The 20317-nt window shown below is 40.1% G+C and overlaps 1 protein-coding gene across 1 annotated transcript; it reads right to left on the bottom strand.

The window, feature by feature from the left end:
- Positions 1–1265: 1265 nt before the first annotated feature.
- Positions 1266–4742, bottom strand: BTG4 (BTG anti-proliferation factor 4). Its single transcript, XM_026505283.3, has 4 exons — positions 4570–4742; positions 3939–4076; positions 3149–3347; positions 1266–1448 (listed from the first exon to the last, which is right to left on the bottom strand). The coding sequence occupies exons 1-4, from the start codon at positions 4740–4742 to the stop codon at positions 1266–1268; spliced, it is 693 nt and encodes a 230-aa protein (XP_026361068.1).
- Between the last annotated feature and the right edge of the window lie 15575 nt (positions 4743–20317).

Genomic DNA, 20317 nt, shown 5'->3' on the forward strand with positions numbered 1-20317 from the left:
AAAAAAATTAAGAATGCTTATTTCTGCAGCTTACATAGCAACAAATACTACTGTATAAAATTGAAAAACAAAGTTTAAAGATAAAGAAAGTTTCCAGCTTCCTGGTATTTAACTCCAGAGAAATCTTTCAGGAAAAAAAAATACTTTGTGATAGAAAAGTTTATGATTATTTCACCTTAGGTATCTTTGTTTTGCTAAGATACTTGAATTTTTTATTTTAGTTATTTGTTAAGTAGCTCCTATCGAATGGTTTTTCTTACCGTGTATCAGTTCTTACATCTGTATACATATATAGCATGACTGTAAAGATGGTCACCAATTAATGTTAATAGTGGTAGTTTCTGGCTGGATGGTAGGGATTTTTTTCTTGGTGGTACTTTTTTTTTTTTGCTTAATTTTTTATTAAGTTTTTCATTTTAATTCCATTAGCTTGAATCCTTATAATGTGTAGGTGTCACTGTTATAAGTCATAATTAAGTCTATTAACAGGTTAAAAATAGAACAATATTTTTAAAAGTCACACAAACAAGGGAATTTTGTATCTTAAAGAGTAATTTTTTTTTAAAGATTTTATTTATTTATTCGACAGAGATAGAGACAGCCAGCGAGAGAGGGAACACAAGCAGGGGGAGTGGGAGAGGAAGAAGCAGGCTCATAGCGGAGGAGCCTGATATGGGGCTCGATCCCAGAACGCTGGGATCACGCCCTGAGCCGAAGGCACGCGCTTAACCGCTGTGCCACCCAGGCGCCCCTAAAGAGTAATTTTAAAACAAGCTCCCAGTGGCCTTGTGAAATAGAGCAGCAATGAGAGGTAACAAACTGCGGCCAGGAGACCATATCATGGGGATCACACTTCCCTAAGTGAAGTCTACCTGCTTTAATGGCTAATGAAGAAACACAAACTTTCAAAGCTTTCTTGCAAAACACTGAACTAGAATGGTATTAAAAACATAGTACGTTTATTTAAACTGTTACTTTTCATAATTCGTTGAATCTTATCACAGGTCAATATCTTCATTCTATCACGTTCCTGAATACATTCATTAGTGTTACATAAAACTTCACATAAAATTAAGTAAGAATTAAAAGTACAGCTAAGAACATACTCATGATCTGTGTGAGAGGATTCACCACTTCACCACCCTAGATCCTGATGGGATTACTTTTTCTGTGTTATGGGCCTCTCAACCTTAGACCCCCTTTTGTTTTAGAGAAAATGAAGCAGCTCCTCTGAGCTCTATCCCACCGAATGCCCAGCCACTGCATTATCGGTTCGTGTTGACCCAGTGGTACCTGTCCACCCGGTGGATAGCCGCAAACCTCTGACCCTTGGGATTTTTATGCAATGCATGGTAAGTGTTCCCTAGGAGGCCCATGCGGCCATCTGCCATATTCTTTTTGCGGGAGACATGGAACCAAGATGGAAAGGGCTGTTTCAAGTTTTCAACCTGGGGGGGGAAAAAAAGTAAAAAAGAAGGTATGAAGATCATCTCTAAAATAATAAGCTAGATCTAAGTACTAATCACAAACCCATAACTCAGAAGCTAAGCCTTTAGAAAGCATAGAGAGTACAAATGAGTAGAAATCAAAGCAGATGATGATGCTTGGAAAATTGTCCAGCATGAGGGGGGTGGTAATAGTCATGTCATACCTTTTAACAAAATTAAATATTTAATCCAACTAAAATACTGAAAAACACATCTTCAAATTTGTGTATATTCTTGGGTTCTCTTCTACTTCACCCCTGCCCTCACTGGCTTAACCCATAATTGTCTAATCATAACCTCTAGGGCTGAGGTCTAGAAATATCCATCTTCAACATCCCTCCATTTTCAACATCCCAAACGACGAATACAGATGTTTTGCAGAGCATGCTCTGAAAAGACGTTGTTCTACAAGAGTATATCTGACTGTAGACCTGAGCCCTAGATGGGAGGAAAACTAAACTACAGAAAAAATACTTGCCAGTAATATGAAAAGGGGTTAAAATATTTCTAACTTTTGAAGAGCCTGTACTAGTAATATATTAAGACCTCAGATGGTAAAGGGGTTAAGAAAAATTCATAAGACAGTAAGTACCCAAAATGTTTGGGCATGTGAAGATTTGGGGTTTTAATGCTTACTTACTAGTCTATAACTACGTCTTTAGCAAATTATGTATTTTTAAATGAGAATAACCAATTTTAGGAAAAATGATAAAACAGACACTTCCACATGGAGCTGGTTAGAGTACAAATAAAGAAAACCTCCTAGATGGCACTTTGGCCATATTCAGAACAGTGAAAGGTCTGTATCCCATCACCCAGTAATTCCATGTCTGAGAATCAAGTCTCCAGAAATAACTTAAAATTCAGTCATTTCTACAAGTTATCAGTTTTTTTAAATATCACAACAATGTGGAAATAATCTAGATAACTGACAGTAATAGATTAGGTAAGTAAATCACAAAATAAGTATTAAAATGTTAAGTAAACTGTCTTAACATGAAAAAAAGGATTAATTTTAGAAAACATACAAACAAGTATATACACACAGTGTCAGTAGGGAGCCTGTCTAGATCAGTGTTTTTCAAATTGAGGGTTGCCACTGTTTCTGGGTCATGAAATCCATTTAGGTGGTTGAAATCAATTTAATTTAGTAGAAAATATGAAGAAAATATGCCAAGTAAGGAGGAGTATTGTTTCATGAAACCTATTTCCAACATACAAGTATGCATATCTTTCTAGGAGTTGTGGGTATGTATATATATTTACTTATAACTTATTTATTTTAGAAAATCTGTTCTTGTGGTGGGATTGCAGACCTTTGACCATTTCTTAACATTCCAAATTTGCTACAAATGGTATATTATTTTCTGCTGGCAAGAAAGCCCACTAATTTTAACATTTAACATGGAGGAATTTGGATGAAAGGAAACTCGTGTTCAAATACTACACGGTAAAACAAAATACTACAAAAGACTGTATAGCTCCTGAGCCCTCAGCCATGTAGAGAAACTACATACAGAAGGAAAAAATTTCCCAGGATGTTAGTATTGTGATTTTAATCTTTACAGTTTCTGTTTTCCACTTTGACAGTGAAAAAATTCTTTTTAGAATTAGAATAGGAAAAAAAAAAAAGCGTAGAGAAGAACTGGAACACATGTCACCTGGTAAATACTCTTTGGATTGCTCACTTTAGGAATGATCTGAGGTGCTTCGTTACAACTTTCTTCATCAGAGGAAATGCCAGGGGCGTCGTCCAAAGCGGCTCTATTAACAGCACAGCTGATCTGTTGGGAAAGCTCCCGCTCCTCCCACCTGCCTTTAAAAGAAGCAATTGTAAATGGAGGATTTTTCTCACCATACCTAAGCAGGAAAAGAAAATGAGGTATTCATTAGGGATTCAAAATTTCACAAGTTTTTTTAGTCTCTACTCTTTTCTACAGACCACTCACTTATCTGCAAAAAGTGGTTTTAAAGAACAAATGGAAATGGTTTGACAACAAAGCAAATTAAGAGACATGGTGACCTTCAGCTACCACAGGGCTGTAATTAATAGAGGTATTCTGTAAGGGCTCTCTCGGTGAGTTTTTCAGAAAAAGACAAGAACTAGTTTCTTTCATTTTAGCTAATGGACTGCATCGCAACTTCTCTGCCCCCCCCCCCCATACTGCCTATAATACTTAGGCATTATAATCTGTGGTTGGCCATAAAGTGCAGGGACTAAAGTCAAATTTCAAATGCTATGTAAAGTCTCTGTGCTTCCAGGCCATCCACTCCTCCCGGAAGTTTGTGCGATCAAGTTTGCATCTGAAATCTTAACCAGCCAGTGCCCTCAGGCCAGGCCGCTAACGCAGGGCTGTGGCGCGTCATCTCTCAGGAAGGTATACAGAACTGACTGCGTAACCTAAGGTTTCCAGGGGTCTCAGGCACACCCCCTCCCACAAGATTACTCACCTACAGCACACTTCAAAGGGATCTACCCATAGGGTCATCTCCTTTGGAAGTCCCAGGTGAGAAAAATCCACTTTACTTTCAGCACAAGCCCTTTCTAGAATGGGATCTTTATTCTGAATATTATTTATCCTGATACACCTTTAAAAAGCAATGAAAGGGAAAGAAAGACATGGTGACAGGCGCCTTTGTAGAAGAATCATGTGATGGGCAAAGGCCTCCAACACACACAGCTGCCCCTCACCTGCAACCCCCACCCCATCCCCACCCTCCACAGTTTCACAGAACCATCGACTTCTTACACAGCTACTCAGAATGTGAGTTGCATCACTAAGCCACACAATTAGTGTGACGAATGTTCTCTGCATATCTTTTGTGCACAAGTAAACATAAATTAGAGACTGCTTAATCGACTTCACGGAAGGGGGTTTGCCCTGTAAGTCTTCAACTATCATTTAAACGACATAGTTTTCAATTCTGCTCTGCCACCGGCCGCATCCCTTTCTTTCAAGCCCACATTCAGAACAATTTGAGCCCATGAAACTTTTGTTCCTCAGACCCCTCCAACAGAATCCTTGCCCACGGTGATTGCTTAGCTCATGACCTACGTCCCATCCTACACACCGGCTCTCACCTGAAGGCTTGCCCTTTGGAAGGGAAGTCAGAGTGCCAGTGACTTCTGTAGGTTTCAAACAAGATCGTCATCAGCTTTTCTGCGAAGTCTTTTATTTGCTGTTTACTCAATTTATCATGTTTTTTCACCAGTCTTGTGACAAAGAAAACTGCTGTTGCAATTTCATCCCTCATGATTTAAGAGAAAGGAGGAGCTCTGCAACTGTTAAAAGTGAGAATAAATTAAATAGAAACAGGGCCATGCTGATTATAACATGTAATTGCCATTTGGAAGTTTTAGAGACCTTACACTTAAAATAGAAATCATTTGCTAGTCCTCCATGAATGAAATAAGCATCAATACTACCACTAACAAAACAGCCAGGAACACCAATTCCTCAATGAGTCGGTTTTCAATATTTTCAAAGAAAAAAAGACCCATTTTTTTAAAACTTTAATGCGCTTAAGCAACAAATGAAACACCACTATGCAATTAAGTTAAAAAAAAGAAGTCCTGATATGGGACAGTAAATTACACCCAAACACTGTTTTTTAAAAACATGTTTGCAGAGAGTAAAACATTTCAGGATATAGTAGGTCTAAAATGTGGCTCTCCGGTCGCATGCTTTAAGTAAAAGTTATAGTTAATCAAACATACATTATACTTGCCAGAAAAAGTGCTTTAGCCCCAACAGAAAGTGAGCCACCATTAGAAGACACTCTCCCCTACACCTGTTGTGTTAGTTTTAGGCTGCAGTTTATATAAGCCTGGGTCCCAGAACCTGACAGGTGTTCAACCTTACACAGGTGCAGTGCGTTAGGGTAATTAAATAGCTTCCTCCAGGTCCCCATCAGATTACTCCCTGGTATATGTACAGTGAGTTCTTTAAAATGTCAAAGATTTTCCATCTGGATTTGTCTCTTTAATTTAGCTATTGAAGTCATATCTCTTATGACATAGATTGAGAATCAAGCCTTCTCCTTCCATATCCTAACTACATTCCAGTAATTGTGTCTCTAATTGTAACTGTCAACATATTAAAGAATTTTGTGTTGGATCGTGTATAAAACCTAAGATAACTTTCTTTGAGCAGTCACTATGTTGACTACACACATTTTTTGCTAGAATGTTTATTTGCAAAATAAGTGGAAGAGATTTTGGAGTTTATCCAGTCTCATTGGTTCTCAAAGTGTGGATCACTGACCACCTCGTTTGGACCCACTGGGCTGCTTGTTAAAAATGCAGATTCATGAACCTTATCTCAGCTCTATTGAATCGATGCTTCTAACGGTGAAGCCTGAGAATCACTGTTGACAAGTTCTTCCAGGTGATTCTTATAACCCACTAAAATTTAAGAACCACTGAACCTGACATAGAAGTCTTTAAACCCACAGTAAGTGGTCGTTTAGGTTCTTCGTCAGTGAGAAAGAATTCATGATCTTAAAAGGAAGCCCATTTCATTTCTAGAAAGCTCCAAATACCAAGCAGTGCTTTCTCCCTCTGAGGCGCCAATCCCTCCCAATGGAAGGCTTCGTGCTTCCCTCTGGAACTGTATCGACTGTAGCTAACTCTCCGCTGCATGGAGACACGTCAAACACCAACTCTTTCAGCCTCTCCTCAGTCTTCTGTTTTGGAAGGCTAACCTCAACTTTTTAATAGTTCCTCCTATCGACACGTTACTCGGACACGTCACCATGCTCGGCGTTCTCCTGTGGAGGAGTTTCAGGTATGTCAACAATGCTTTTTCAAGTGTGGAGCCCAGAATGACACCAGGGCTCCAGGTATGCTCTGCCATTACAGATGGGAGAGGGACTGCCTCCTCCCTTGCTGCAAATACTGTATTTCTAGAACGCAGCCTTGGGTGGCATTCGTCTTGTTGCCAGTGGGATCCCACCACTGCCTCGCACTGAACTCGCAAGTAGTCTTTCTCACTAATGCTGTTGATTGTTTACGTCTCTCCCTTCCTGCACAGCTTAAGGTTTAAGAATACGAGCTTTGGAGTTAGACCTGGGTGTGAACTGCAACTTCACCTCTCACTGTCTGTGTTAGCCTGGAGCAGCCTGCTAACCTCCCAAACGTTCAGTTTCTGATCTGTGAAATGGGAGGGGCGAGAGTGACCCCCCCCACACACCCCGCCCCCGGTTGTTAACAAGATTACAATCAATAACACATGAGCGCACCTTGTCCAGAGCCTTCCTAGCTGTTGTTACAGGCAGTGCTGAAGACCTGTTAAGAAATCAACCATAAAATCAAGTGTCATGGGATTGAATCCCAGTCCTTCGTTTACCAGAAGTTTAGGGAAGTTTCTCAGTCTCTCTCATCTTCAAAATCTCAACTGTAAAAAAAAAAAAAAAGGTAGAAAAGGTGTACCAATACCCTTAGAATCAAACTTCCAGAACTGGAATGCTTCGTAGGGTTCTTATGAGAATTAAGTATAAAATGCCTAGAACAGCACCGAGTACTCCATAAATGCTCTGTAAATGATAGCTATTACTACTACTACTATGGTCTTATGAGGTTCTTGTCCAGATTAAATTATAAAATTATATGAAGTATTTAGCAGAGTGCCTGGCATATAGTAAGTCCTCAAAAATTGGTAGCCTTTCTTATTAATAAATATTAAGGTTATATTTATCATTTGATTATAAGTCTTTTCTAATGTTTTGTGGATTAAATGGGGTATAAAACAACTGCATATTGCAGTTATACCTATCATATTAAATTGTGTTAAGTTTAGACCATCACTATAAGGAATTGAGATTTTTTGTGACCCAATTCTGTCATTCAATAAATTCTCTTATCGTTTTGACTACCTGTTATCTGTAAATTTGGGAAGAACGTATCCCATTACAAGTAGTAAACAAGTTGAACAAAACAAAGATCAAGCAGGGGCACTTGGGTGGCTCAATCGGTTAAGTGCCTTCAGCTCAGGTCATGATCCTGGGGTCCTGGGATCGAGCCCTGCGTCGGGCTCCCTGCTCAGCTGGGAGTCTGCTTCTTTCTCTCCCTCTGCCCCTCTCCCTGCTCGTTCTCTCTTTCTCTGTGTCTCTGAAATAAATAAATAAATAAATAAATAAATAAATAAATAAACAAATAAATAAATAAAATCCTTTTTTAAAAAAAGAATAAAGATCAAGCAAAATGCTTTGACAAAATCCAAGTGACTCTAGGACACATTGGAATCTATTCTAGAGGGCTATGGAAGGATATATATTTTTAAATGTCCTTCTGTAGCCTGTTTACCATAATATTAGTATTACTTTTTTGATATTTTATATATAGAGAGAGAGAATAGAATAGAGAAATACAAATATGTACTTTAATGTAGTTATGAACTAAAATTTTCAGTGTAAGGAAAGAGGGATAAAAATGTAAAATCAAGGACCTTGAGTAAAAATCCTATAATGTTAAACTTGAAATGGTAGTATTAATATGAACTTGAGTTTTTTTCCAAAAATTAGTTCTGTCCATTGAAAGATCTAGAATCAATAAGCAATCCTAACATTCATTTTGTGGTCTATAAATACCATTTCTCACTTTAAAAAATTCCTTGGAGAAATGGCTCATTCCAGTTCTAGTTCAGGTAATATATCAGATGAGCCTGCAATGTATTTTACCAGAAAGCAAGAAAGTTATGCAAAACCAGTGGATCATGTCAAACGACATGAGCCTACATGGAAAGCTCCCCTTGGCCAAAGGTAAGTCATTTTGAACAGTGTAATAGATACTGAGGTCCTTCAACCAGTTCCCCTCTTGAGGATCAACACAATCATTCCCCAGCTGCTGGAACCATCAGATGCTAACTCAAAGCTGCGTTTCTCGTTGGGACTTACTCTCAGAAACTACCTCACAGTAAAGATCTCCTCCCATCCCCCACAAGGGGTGGCCTGCAGTGCAGCTTGTGACTGGCTAACATGGGGATACAAAAACCTGGCCCCCTTACAATTCTGAAGAGCCATCCCATCTCCAGAGTTCCCCTTAAATAGACCGAGTCCTTGACTGCAACTGCATCATTGGTCCACCTGTCCTTCCACCCAGTCCCGTCTTTCTAACTCCCTCTTGGGTGTATCTCTCAAGAGGATTCCCTAATAAACCTGCATGCAGTTCCCCATCTCAGAGTCTGTTTCTAAGGAACCCAATCTAAGACAGTTTGTACCAAGGACGTTTTGAGGAAACAGACTCTGAAATGGAATTTGGAAACGGATTACTCACCTGCTGGCTGGAATAAATACTTCGTTGCCAGTAGTAGTAGAATATAGATATGGATGGCTCCTGGCATGCTGAAGTGGTATAACTTAAAACATTCACCAGTGATGAGCGGAGATGAAATATAGCTATTATTACTGAAAATACAGGTAGGATTGCACTGGCTACTGTAGTATCTTTGATGCTTAGGAGGTATGAGAAATGATCATCTAAGGACTATGGAAATGGTGGCTGAGCACCTGGATATCAAGTAATGACATGACTTCATAAGGCTAGCTCAGTTCAATATATTAAGTATTTATGTATCTACCATATGCCCAAAACATAAAAATAAAATTAAGTTGTGACTGGGACCTAAACGACCTTCCACTTTCACAGTATCTTATTGATCTCAACTTTCCATGATATATTTCTTATTCCCCTTACTCTATTACAGGAGTTTCCAAACTGCTCTACTTTGGAATCAACTGAATATCTTTGAAAAATACTGATGCCTGCCATGAGTCTACCCCCAGACATTCTGACTGAAGGGGGATGGAGCATCAGGACTTTTAAAAGCTTCTGCAAGTAATTCTAATGGGCAGCAGCAAAGACGAAGAGCATTAAGAGACATAGCTCCTAGCCATTAAGGAGATTTCGCATTTATTTTACACTCTTGATTGCTTCGTAATGCCTTGAGCTTAACAAAGATCATTATCACAAATTTGCATCATTCATCCTCCTCTTTTCTAGCCTTTGCTGGGATAACTTTTTGCAAAGGTTGATTTCTTTGTTTGTTTGTTTAATTTACGTGAGAAGTAAAAAAAAAAAAAATTGGAAATCAGGACAACTACTCACCTGTTGCTGAAATAAATTTTATTTGGGAACTAAAGGCAACATAGGCATTAGCATATCCTCAAAGTTTTCCTTTTCCAACGGTTACTGTTTGCATTTATAATACTGAAGTGGTGCCAGGTGTCTAATAACTCTTTCATCAGTTCACCTTCCCGGCTGAGCTACTGTTACAGCGCATTTTGAGTTGGCGGAACACATTAGCCGAGGAGGCTTTGAACCCTCCTAGCAATCCTGTCTGCAGCAGGCCCAGGCAGGCCTGGGAGGTTATGAATAGAGCAGTGGGATAACAATGTACTTAGAGTTCAGGAAAGAACAAATAGAAACTAAACGTCATGCAAGACTTCTTTCAGTTACTGGTTTATGACGATTTTCAACACCTTAATCACCTCCTACACAAAGGACAACTAGAACTTCCATGATAACTGACATTCACTCCACGACTATCTGCTGACCATCTGCTGCATGTGAGGTGCTGCTAGGTGCCGTGGGGTTAAAAAATTCTGTTTCAACTTTCCTTTCAAGAGGCTTATAATCTAGAGGAGGAAATCAGATCTGTACACAAGTGACTATTTGGATGCAGAGTTTTGAGATATGGGATACTCAAAAATCACTCCAAGTTTCCAGCCTTAGTAACCAAGACAATAATGTTATCATTGCAATAACTGAGTTCAGCAGAAAAGCTGGCAGAAAAAGAACAGGGGCAGGCTCAGACTGAGATGTACTGAGTTTTCGATGGCAATTAAACACCTAGGTAGTAATGCTCATTGACAGGATATTAGAATTTAGCAGAAGGTCTAGCCTGGACCATCCTAAACCAACCTCATGTTTAAGGAGAATAGAAAATAGATGCTGAAATTTGAAGACAAACTGCCTTGTGCTCAGGTCATGATCCTGGAGTCCTGGGAGGGAGCCCCACGTCTGGCTCCCTGCTGAGCAGGGGGCCTTCTTCTCCCTCCCCACCCCCCCTTCTCTCTTGCTCACTCTCTCTCTCTCTCTCAAAGAAATTTGAAGACAAAAAAATAAAAAGCTCTTCCACCATTTCTATGTAATGTCTAAAATTCCTGTTATAAGGCATTTAGTCCCTTGATTAGATGTTGTCTTTTCAGGATTTCCTTCTGAAAATGTCAAATGAGTTATCCTTAATAGAACAAAAGAATCATGTTCTATCTATAGATGTTTGGAAAAGGGGAGGAAGCCTGGGGGAAGCACCACAGAAACTGGTAGAACCATGAGGTTTCGGCCATTCAGAATGAGGATGAAGAACAGAAAGAAGAGGAAGGACATTAAAGACATATTTTGAGGGAGGCAAACTGTAAGAGACTTTTAACTATAGGAAGCAAATTGAGGGTTGCTGGAGTGGCGGTGGGTCGGGGGATGGGGTAACTGGGTGATGGGCATTAAGGAGGGCACGTGATGTAATGAGCACTGGGTGTTATATACAACTGAGAAATCACTAAATACTGCCCCTGAAACTAATAACACACTATATGTAACTAATTTGAATTTAAAATATGTAAAGTAAATACATAAATTAAATAAAATCTTTAAAAAAGACATATTTTACCTTCTTATCAAGCCTGTAACAGAGAATCAAATGGTAGAAAACACGAAAATGGCCGAAATGACTTTGCACAAGTTAACAGTTTCCCGAATTGCATTTCCTCCTTTTAGCATGAAGGACTTCAGCCCCGCGGCTAAGGCACCTCCAAGCCCTAAGGCTCATCAATAATGGTAACCCTTGGAAATCTGCTCCTACATTTGTCTTCTTGATCTTAGCTAAACTTAAGTATAAAATTGAGAATATTTAGGCATTTAATAATTTAAAAAGAGGCTAAATAATTTTAAAATATCATCTATGTTGAACATGACATTCGCTGGATTTTTTTACATATATTATAGATTATTTTATCTTTTTAAAAGATGATCCTCTCAGGCAGGATCCAACATATACAGTGCATCTTGAGGTAATGCATTTCATAAAGCTCCCTCAGAATTAAACTTCACAAGGCAGCTTTCTGCTCAATTGTCTTTTTTTTTAAATAATTCTTTCCACTATAACATCTGATGCTCGGTAATTATCTATTGAATGAATAAATTCAGCGGTGGGTACTATTTCTTTTGCTTCTCTATTTTTTTTCTTTAGTTTCAGAGGTAGAGTTCAATGATTCATCAGGGGCATATAACACCCAGTGCTCATCACATCATGTGCCCTCCTTAATGCCCATCACTAAGTTACCCCAGCGCCCACCCCCCTCCTCTCCAGCAACCCTCAGTTTGTTTCCTATGATTAAGAGTCTCTTATGGTTTTTCTCCCTCTCTGATTTCTTCCTGTTTTATTTTTCCCTCCCTTCCCCCATGTTCATCTGTTTTGTTTCTTAAATTCCGCATATGAGTGAGATTATGTGGTAATTGTCTTTCTCTGGTTGACTTATTTTGCTTAGCAAAATACCCTCTAGTTCCCTCCACATCGTGCCAAATGGTAATGTTTCATTTTTGATGGCTGAGTAATATTCCACTGTGTGTGTGTGTGTGTGTGTGTGTGTGTGTGTGTGTGTGTGTCTCACATCTTCTTTATCCATTCATCGTTACCCATTCATGGACATCTGGGCTCTTTCCAAAGTTTGGCTATTGTGGATATTGCTGCTATGAACACTGGAGTGCAGGCACTCCTTTGAATCACTATGTTTGTATCCTTTGGATAAATACCTAGTAGTACAATTGCTGGATTGTAGGGTAGCTCTATTTTTAACTTTTTGAGGAACTTCCATACAGAGTGGCTGTACCAGTTTGCATTCCCACCAACATGTAAGAGCATTCGCCCCTTCTTTATTCACTGGATTTTTGATGTGATAGCCAATCTTATCATCAGACCTATTTGATTTCCTTAGCATCTCTTCCTTAAGTTGCAAATTACATCCATTTGCAAATGAAAATCATTGCTAATGAGGAAAAAAATACAGATGTTTTAGCAAAAATCCCACTTCTGACAGAAAGTGTATTTTTTTAATAACTGCAAGTAAGCACCATTTTGTAAAGTGATGAACTATTCTACAATGAACTCTTCAGTCCCATTATGTTCAAACCACATATTAAGGAAGTTACACTAATTGTTGAAACAAAATTGCATATGCTAAAATGTTACCTGATAAAATTCTACAGTTATGTGATGTTTATTTGAAACCAAAAGAAATTAAGTTTAGAACTGCCTTATCTATTAAGTGAAACATTTACTGATAAACTAAATGAATCAAACTATATGACACTTCTTTTTCATAAAGTTACCATGCAAGTGTATCTCCCACAGGCCTTTTTCCTACTTTATTTGTATTTTCTATGTGCATTAGTGAGCAATCTTAATGTAAGTGGTATTATGCTAGAAGGACCATTTATATATATATATATATATATATATATATATATATAGCCAGTGAAGTCATTCATATACATACATATATATGTGTATATATATATATATATATATATATATATATATATATATATATGAAATGCATCAAGTTGGAAACCAAGATAGCCCACTGCAAACAATTCAGGCTATAAAACAATGTATATACAGAGCTCTGTACTAGTATAATAAATGTGTGTTATATACACCAGCACTCTCTACTATTATAAAGTGCTGATTTCAAAAATGCAATTAGAGTACTGGAGAATAATATTCTCTTACTAATGGAAGATAGTAATTATAGAATGAATATGTTAAGTGCAGAAGGGGTTAGAGAAGGGAAAGGGCAAGCTGAGGCTCCAGGCTCCAAGGAAGATTGTACCCATGAAGTAGGAATGGAGCTTGAGATTTAAACAAGCTAGAGATGAGCTAAGAGGGGAAGGCAGTATGAACTTGACAAAATGTTCGAACTTGATGAAATCCTTGAGATATGCTCCATACTTCTATGGATATAGAGGAAATAAAGATAACAAATCAGAATTACGTGATTCTTCTCAGAGTTATTTAATTTTTTAAAACCAAGGAATATAAACCCACCTAGAAAAAAGGCTTAAGTGCCAAATGAGAATAGAAATAAAAACAAGAATAAGAAGACCTCCAGTGACGCTTAAAAGAATGGCATAAAGTATTTGCAGGCTTATGAGTATATTAATTAACAAGATAATCAATTTCCTGCTTTGACTTCATAAAGTTACAGAGCACATTCTAGAGCTCTTAAGAACAGATTTTCTTCCACTGTGTCCTCAGAACCCCTGAACTTACCTAAAAACCTGAAAAATCTACGTGAGGCTTTTTGGAGAGGGGACAGGGCTAACCAGTGGGGGAAGCAGCCAGGAAAGTTAATCCGTTGTCTAATAGTCTAGAGAAGTTCATGGACCCCTCACTGACTCAATGAATAAAGCCCTGAGACAAACACTCTGCAAGAGCCAATGCAGTCAATCAGCGGCCCGCTGACCAAACCTTCTGATGTGGTGGGGCCCAGACAGCTGTTTCTCTTGAATTCACATGTGTAACGACCCTGTTTACAGCAGCTTGGCTTCTGTGGGAGTCGTCTCTTCTACTTCTTGGGGGCTCAGACCTACATCTTCCTGCCAGCCCTTAGAGAGGACACGGATACACTCAAAGCTGGTCCTGAGCCTTCTGCTTTCTTTGCTCTGTTTTCTATGCAAGAAAAAACCCCTGCTGCTAGCCCCTGCTCTGTGCTGGGTAGACCACAGCAGATGTTGGGTGTTCGTTCAACCTCAGACCTCAACAGTGGCCACTTTAGAAAACCACTAAATCTCTCCTTTCAAGAGTTGCAACCCCAGTATCCGAGTCAACCAATGTCCTTTCATCGCCTAAACTAAACATGCCTGAACATAAATGCATCATAATTAGCCTCTGACTAGATTTGCCTCCCAGCATCTTGGTTTGTCGTTGGAACCTGGAGGTTCATCTTGTTCTCTCTCTTGGCTTTAACTAGTCACCAGGTCCTATGCCATTTCCTTCCCAAAGTCTCTCCCGTTCATAGCATATTTTCTACACCACTTATACCTATGTTATTAAAATAATTGCCTAAATGGACTCTGAAGTCTCCCCAGGCTCCCCCTCTTCTCATCCATGCCACTTTATTAACCTCCACAGAACAACACATCCTATAAGTCATGGGCCCCCGCAGTCAGGAGAATGAGATTAAAACTCTGTGGCCTGACACCTACAGTCCTCCCTGATCTATCTCCTATGTACCTACCTCTCTAATCTTACTTCTCCAAGTGGGACACATTCATCTCTCTCCCAACTGACCATGTACGTTACGGTCTCCGAGAACTGGCTTGTATTTTTCCTTCACAACTAGCTCCTTCTACCAAGAACATCCACCTCCATCTTCTCCCTTTATCTATGTCCTACTTTTCCTTCTAGACCCAGCTTGACCCTATATTTTCCATATAGCCTTCTCGGTGTCCCCACCTTCGGTGATTTGCCTTTTTTCCCCCTAAATACTGGCAATAATGAAGCTTACATAAATTATGCAGCCACTATAAAAAACAGTATGAAGTTTCCTCCAAAACATAAAAATAAAAATAGCATTTGGTCCAATCATTCCAATTCTGGGTATTTATCCAAAGAAAACAAAAACACCAATTTGAAGAGATATATGCACCCCTATATTTATTGCAGACTTATTTTCAATAGTCAAGATATGGAAGCAACCCAAGTATTCATCAATGGATGACTATTTAAATAAAAAAGATGTGGTGTATATATAGATATATAACGGAATATTACTCAGCCATAAATAAGAAGGAAATCTTGCCATTTGTGACAATATGGGTGGACCTAGAGAGCATTTTGCTAAGTGAAATAAGTCTGACACAGAAAGACAAACACCATATGATTTCAGTTATATATGGAATCTAAAAAAATGAAACAAAAAACAGAAAGAGATTCATAAATACAGAGAACAAACTGGTGGTTGCCAGAGAGGAGAGGGCTGGGGAAATAGGCAAAATAGGTAAAGGGGATTAAGAAGTACAAACTTCCAGTTATAAAATAAGTCATAGGGATGAAAAATACAACACAGGGAATATAGTCAATGATATTGTTATAACTTTGTATGGTGATACATGGTAGCTACACTTACAGTATTTTGTAATGTATGTAATTGTCGAATCACTATGTTGTAGACATGAAATTAATATTATATATCAACTATCTTTTTTCTTTAGAGATTTTATTTGTTTATTTATTCATTTGAGAGAGAGGTTGAGCAGGGGGGAGGAGCAGATTCCCTGCTGAGCAGGGAACCACATGGGGCTCAATCCCAGGACCCTGAGATCCTGACCTGAGCCAAAGGCAGACACTTAGCTGACTGAGCCACCCAGGCGCCCTGTATATGTCAACTATCTTTAATTAAAAATTTAAAAACTAAAAACTAATTTTAAAATAATAACGAAGCTTACATTAGTACTCGGAAGTCTTAAAGTATCAATCAAACAATCTTGGTATTTAATATAATTCTATATAATGTAAATATATCAATATTAATTATATATTAATATTGATATAATTACTAAACTAAAGCTATCTTGATTATCTGTGTACACAAACTGTCTCTCTCTCCAACTAGACCATAAATCTCTAGACTGTGTTCTCTCAAGATGGTAAATATGCATAATGCTTGCTCCTACTGCTGAAGCCTTAAGAGCTCAAGCAACTTTAGTTATAAAGCCTTCTTTTTAGATTGTTTCTGATTTACTCAAAGATAATTTAACATTTTCATATTGAAAGCAACAGTATTGATTAATCAATAAATATAAGTAAGAAGCTAATGAAGAATCTGGTACACTCTTACTAATGAGAGTGCTCTGAAATGCAATCAAAAGAGTGAAATAATAAAAATTCCTGGCAGTTCATTTTAGCTAGAAAGAAAATCTCCTCTCATAACTGAACAGATTCATTGATTTTTTAGCTCTTAAAAAGGCATTAAGTTGACTCCAACCTACGCCTGCAGCAACGTATAAACTAGTTCCTAAATATAGTATCATGAATGTTAATAAGGTAGTCTGATGTTTATTGATCTATGTAAAAATCAAAACATGGTTTTCTATTTCCTAAGAGAACATATGCATGTAGAAAACAGGTTTAAAAAGAAGCTGCTAACCTCCAATGATTCCTAATCAGTCTGATTCTTCACTTCGTCCTCTAGAACAGTATCCTCCAAAAGCTATGGAAGATAGAAAGTGTTCAGAGGGTGTGTCCGTGTGTGCTAAAAGTAAGTAAGTTTGTCTCCATCTTTTGTAATTCCCAATCCCCATCACTCTAGTCTTTTCTTGAGGAGTGGTAAATTTAACCAATACAAATTCTCCAAAGCTAAAGCAGAAGGTATATGTGTTTTATACTCTTCTGGGTTTGTTCCTAATCATCAGGCTCATATCCTCTCCTTAGCACTCCTTCCCCAACACCCAAATCACCAAAAGCCCAGAAATTCAATAAAACAGCAAACAATCTCTCTGAAAGGTACCTTCCTGGTTTTGTCTAAAACAAATGCAATCTTCTGTTTGGTCATTTAAAACACAACAAGCATTCTTACTTAGATTAAATCATGGGTCTCCCTGGTCTCCAGGCATGCCTAGACATGAACCATAAAGGGAATGAGATCCTTGGAGTTTCTCTAGTAACTACAGGCCAAATCAACAGCAACCCTAAGAACAAGCATTCTTTAAAAAAAAAAAAAAAAGGACAAGGCCACACAAATTTTTTTCTCGTTATTTTACTTTTTTTAGTTGCACTCCCTGTAAACCAGACTGCATTTAAAAAAATCTATTTCTGGAGGCAATACATCTTGCTGACTTTTGCATACATTTTCTTTATTTTTTAAATTATCTTTGAAGAAAAGCTTTAAGAATATAAATTTCAAGGCATCTACTGCAACCACTACCTTGGAGGGCAGCAATCCGGGTCAGGTAAGAAATGTAAGATCAACTACTAATCATAAGATGTCAATCAGGAAGAGGTATTTAATATTGTACTGGGTAAAGCGACTAACAATTTGAAAAAACAGAATTGTTTTTATAATTATGTCCTAACCAAAGCTTGTAAGTCTGCATGTTGCTAATGGAATGGATGCTATTTCACTCCTGCATTTATGTATGTATGTCTATTGAACTAGCAAATACAAAATTGGTTCTACGGTTGCCTCTAGAGAGCTTGCAGGTTCTTAGCTCTGATTCCAGCATATTGCCTGGTACGGCCCAGGATACTATACATGTTGAGGAAGTGTGAGGGGTTCATGTGGTGTGTTTTACAACATCGTGCTCGTGAGAATTAATGTTGTCTGTACTGTACACTTTATACTTTGATTTCTTACTCTTTACTTTGGTGTTCTCAGAACACATGATGCATGTGGCAAAAAAAAATGTGCTTTCATAGTGAAAGATAATACTGTAACTCAAACTCATCCTTGGGAAGTTCTTCTGGTGGTTTAATAGTGTAAGTTTGGAATTTGTTTTGAACAATCTAGATTACTGGCCCCTAATTCATGAGACTAGTGGCATCTATGAAACCGTTTCCCGGGTTTAGGGAATCAGTCCCTAGCTGGGAAGTTTTCCTCGGGGGGGGGGGAATAATTTAGAACTAAGATTTTGGGGTCAACAATGAGTGCTCTATACCGGATGCATGAAGACCATACTGGAAGGCTCCTTACAACCGAGTTCCACAAAGTGTGGAATTAGAATATTCTTTATACTTTCCTAACACATTCATTGAAGGAAAAGAGGGGAAGGAGTAACTCAAGGAAAGAAGTATTAGTAGAGGTCTCCCGGAAATTCTCTGTAACTGTCCTCTCTTGTTCAATCTAGTCCGAATATGCACATAAATACATCTACATCATCAGGTGTGGAATTGTGAGAAAAAGAAAAGATAACTGGTCACAAGACATTGTTTCTCTGGCCTTCCCAGCCCTCACCCTGAATATCCTAATTTCTCATGTTTGGAGGGCCTATGGGAGCCTGGCTCCTCGGTCAACCTTCCCTGAAAATTACAGTCCTCATTGATGCCCCACCACAGCCTCTTCTGTTTCTCCCCGATTTAATACTTTATTATATACTGTCTTGACTGGTAAATAATGGGCGTTCACACTGTGTTACCACCGAGATTATACATATGGAGGGTAGAATGAATGACCTTAGGTGCTGAACATATAGCAGGTGTTTAAATAAGTATGTGAGGACCAGGCTTTGATCGAACTCATCATCTGGCCCACTCACTATTTGATGAGAAGACCCAACCCTCCACCTTATTGCATGGCCCTCCAAGAGTGTAAGAGAAACCCAAGGGCAAGGCGAGGGTGCAGATGGGACTCTCCAAGGCAGTCGTCCCACACGCCAGAGGCCACCCAGGCCTATCTCCATTTGGAAAATTAGAGCCTACAATTTGGTACCAGGCCAAGCTGTTTTCCCTGACAAAGATGGGCATGAAAACTGGGTGGGCGTGTGGGGCTTCTTGGGGAGGGGTAGGGGAGAAGGAGCTCTTTGTCCCTCCTGCCCTATCAGGAAGAGAAACTTCTCAGGAATCTGTGCCTCGGTCTCCAGGGCCTCTTCCCCGCAGGGACCCGCCCTCGGCCCCTGCTCGCGGCTTCCTCCCCTCCCCCACCACGCCCCTCCTCCACCCCACCACACCTCGCGCGCGCCCCGCCCCCTTCGCCACGGGGTTCCAAGGGCGGTTGGCCCGCCACGGCCACGGTCATTCGGCCACTCGGAGCTGCGGGGCGCACGGGGTTGAGAGAGCCGGCTCTAGGGTTTGGGTTGGGGACTGAAGAGTTTTCTGGGGCGGAGCGGACGGGGGAGTGAGGAGGTGGGAGCCGGACCCGAGAAAGCGTAGAGGAAAGGACACGGGAAGGAAAGCTGCGGGGAAGGGCCCTGGGAGGCACGGGAGACGGGCGCGGGGACTCGGCGGCGTCTAGGATGAAGCCGGGAGCACCTGGAGTTGGGGGGCGGGGCGCGGCCCGGGGGTGCAGGTCCCCTCAGAGTGCTGCCCGCTGGCCTTGCCACGCCAAGTGTGCGCGGGGGTCGGACGAGGGTGCAGGCTGGGTCCGGGGCGTCTTCCCAGGCCCCGCGCCCAGGTGCTCGCGCCCAGGCACCGTCGGGCATCGCCCGGGGAGAGACGCGACCCGAAACCCGCGGCCCGCCGGCTAGGGGCCACGGCGTTGGCGCCGCCCACCGTCCGGGAGCTGCAGCCCGCTGGCGCCCGGTGCTCGGTTTGTAGGCAGTGTAATTAGCTGATTGTACTCTGCTGCTTACAATCACTAACTCCACTGCCATCAAAACAAGGCACAGCATCACCCGCCGCCCCGCGGGCGGGAGGACGCCACCCTCGGCGGCAAACGGCCAACCCCGAGCGTTGGGAGAAAGCTGCGCTTCGAGATTTGATGCGTCAGCATTTGCTGGGCACAGCATTGCCCGCCGAGCACGTTGTCAACCTGCGAGGACACTCCAGCAAACCAGCCGGACGGCTGCTGCTAGATACAGTTAAACTGTTAGCTACCCCAGGAGTAAAAGCAAGACTGGGCAATCCGCCTGCAAGGAGAGCGACAAGCGTAAAGTTTAATGGCTTTAACTGTGAGCTATAATGACATTTAGACTTCGGGGAGGAGCCCCCTATGTAACGTTTAATGCTGTATGCTGTGATTTATTGTGCCTCTTTTTCATTATTTAGTAAGGTATTCACCAACCCACCAACTAAAGTGAGCTACAATTGAACCAATGAACCAATACGATTTGTCTATCACAA

This window comes from Ursus arctos, unplaced genomic scaffold (assembly GCF_023065955.2).
Source record: "Ursus arctos isolate Adak ecotype North America unplaced genomic scaffold, UrsArc2.0 scaffold_22, whole genome shotgun sequence".
NCBI classification, from domain to species: Eukaryota; Metazoa; Chordata; class Mammalia; order Carnivora; family Ursidae; genus Ursus; species Ursus arctos.

Bases quoted from the DNA above. Each gene is read 5' to 3' on its own strand.
- BTG4 (XM_026505283.3), bottom strand. From the start codon at position 4,742: ATGAGGGATGAAATTGCAACAGCAGTTTTCTTTGTCACAAGACTGGTG. The intron at 3,348-3,938 runs GTGAGTAATCTT...TTTCCTGCTTAG, and splicing joins CCCTTTGAAGTGTGCTGTAG to GTATGGTGAGAAAAATCCTC. The intron at 1,449-3,148 runs GTGACATGTGTT...TTCCCCCCCCAG, and splicing joins ATCCAAAGAGTATTTACCAG to GTTGAAAACTTGAAACAGCC.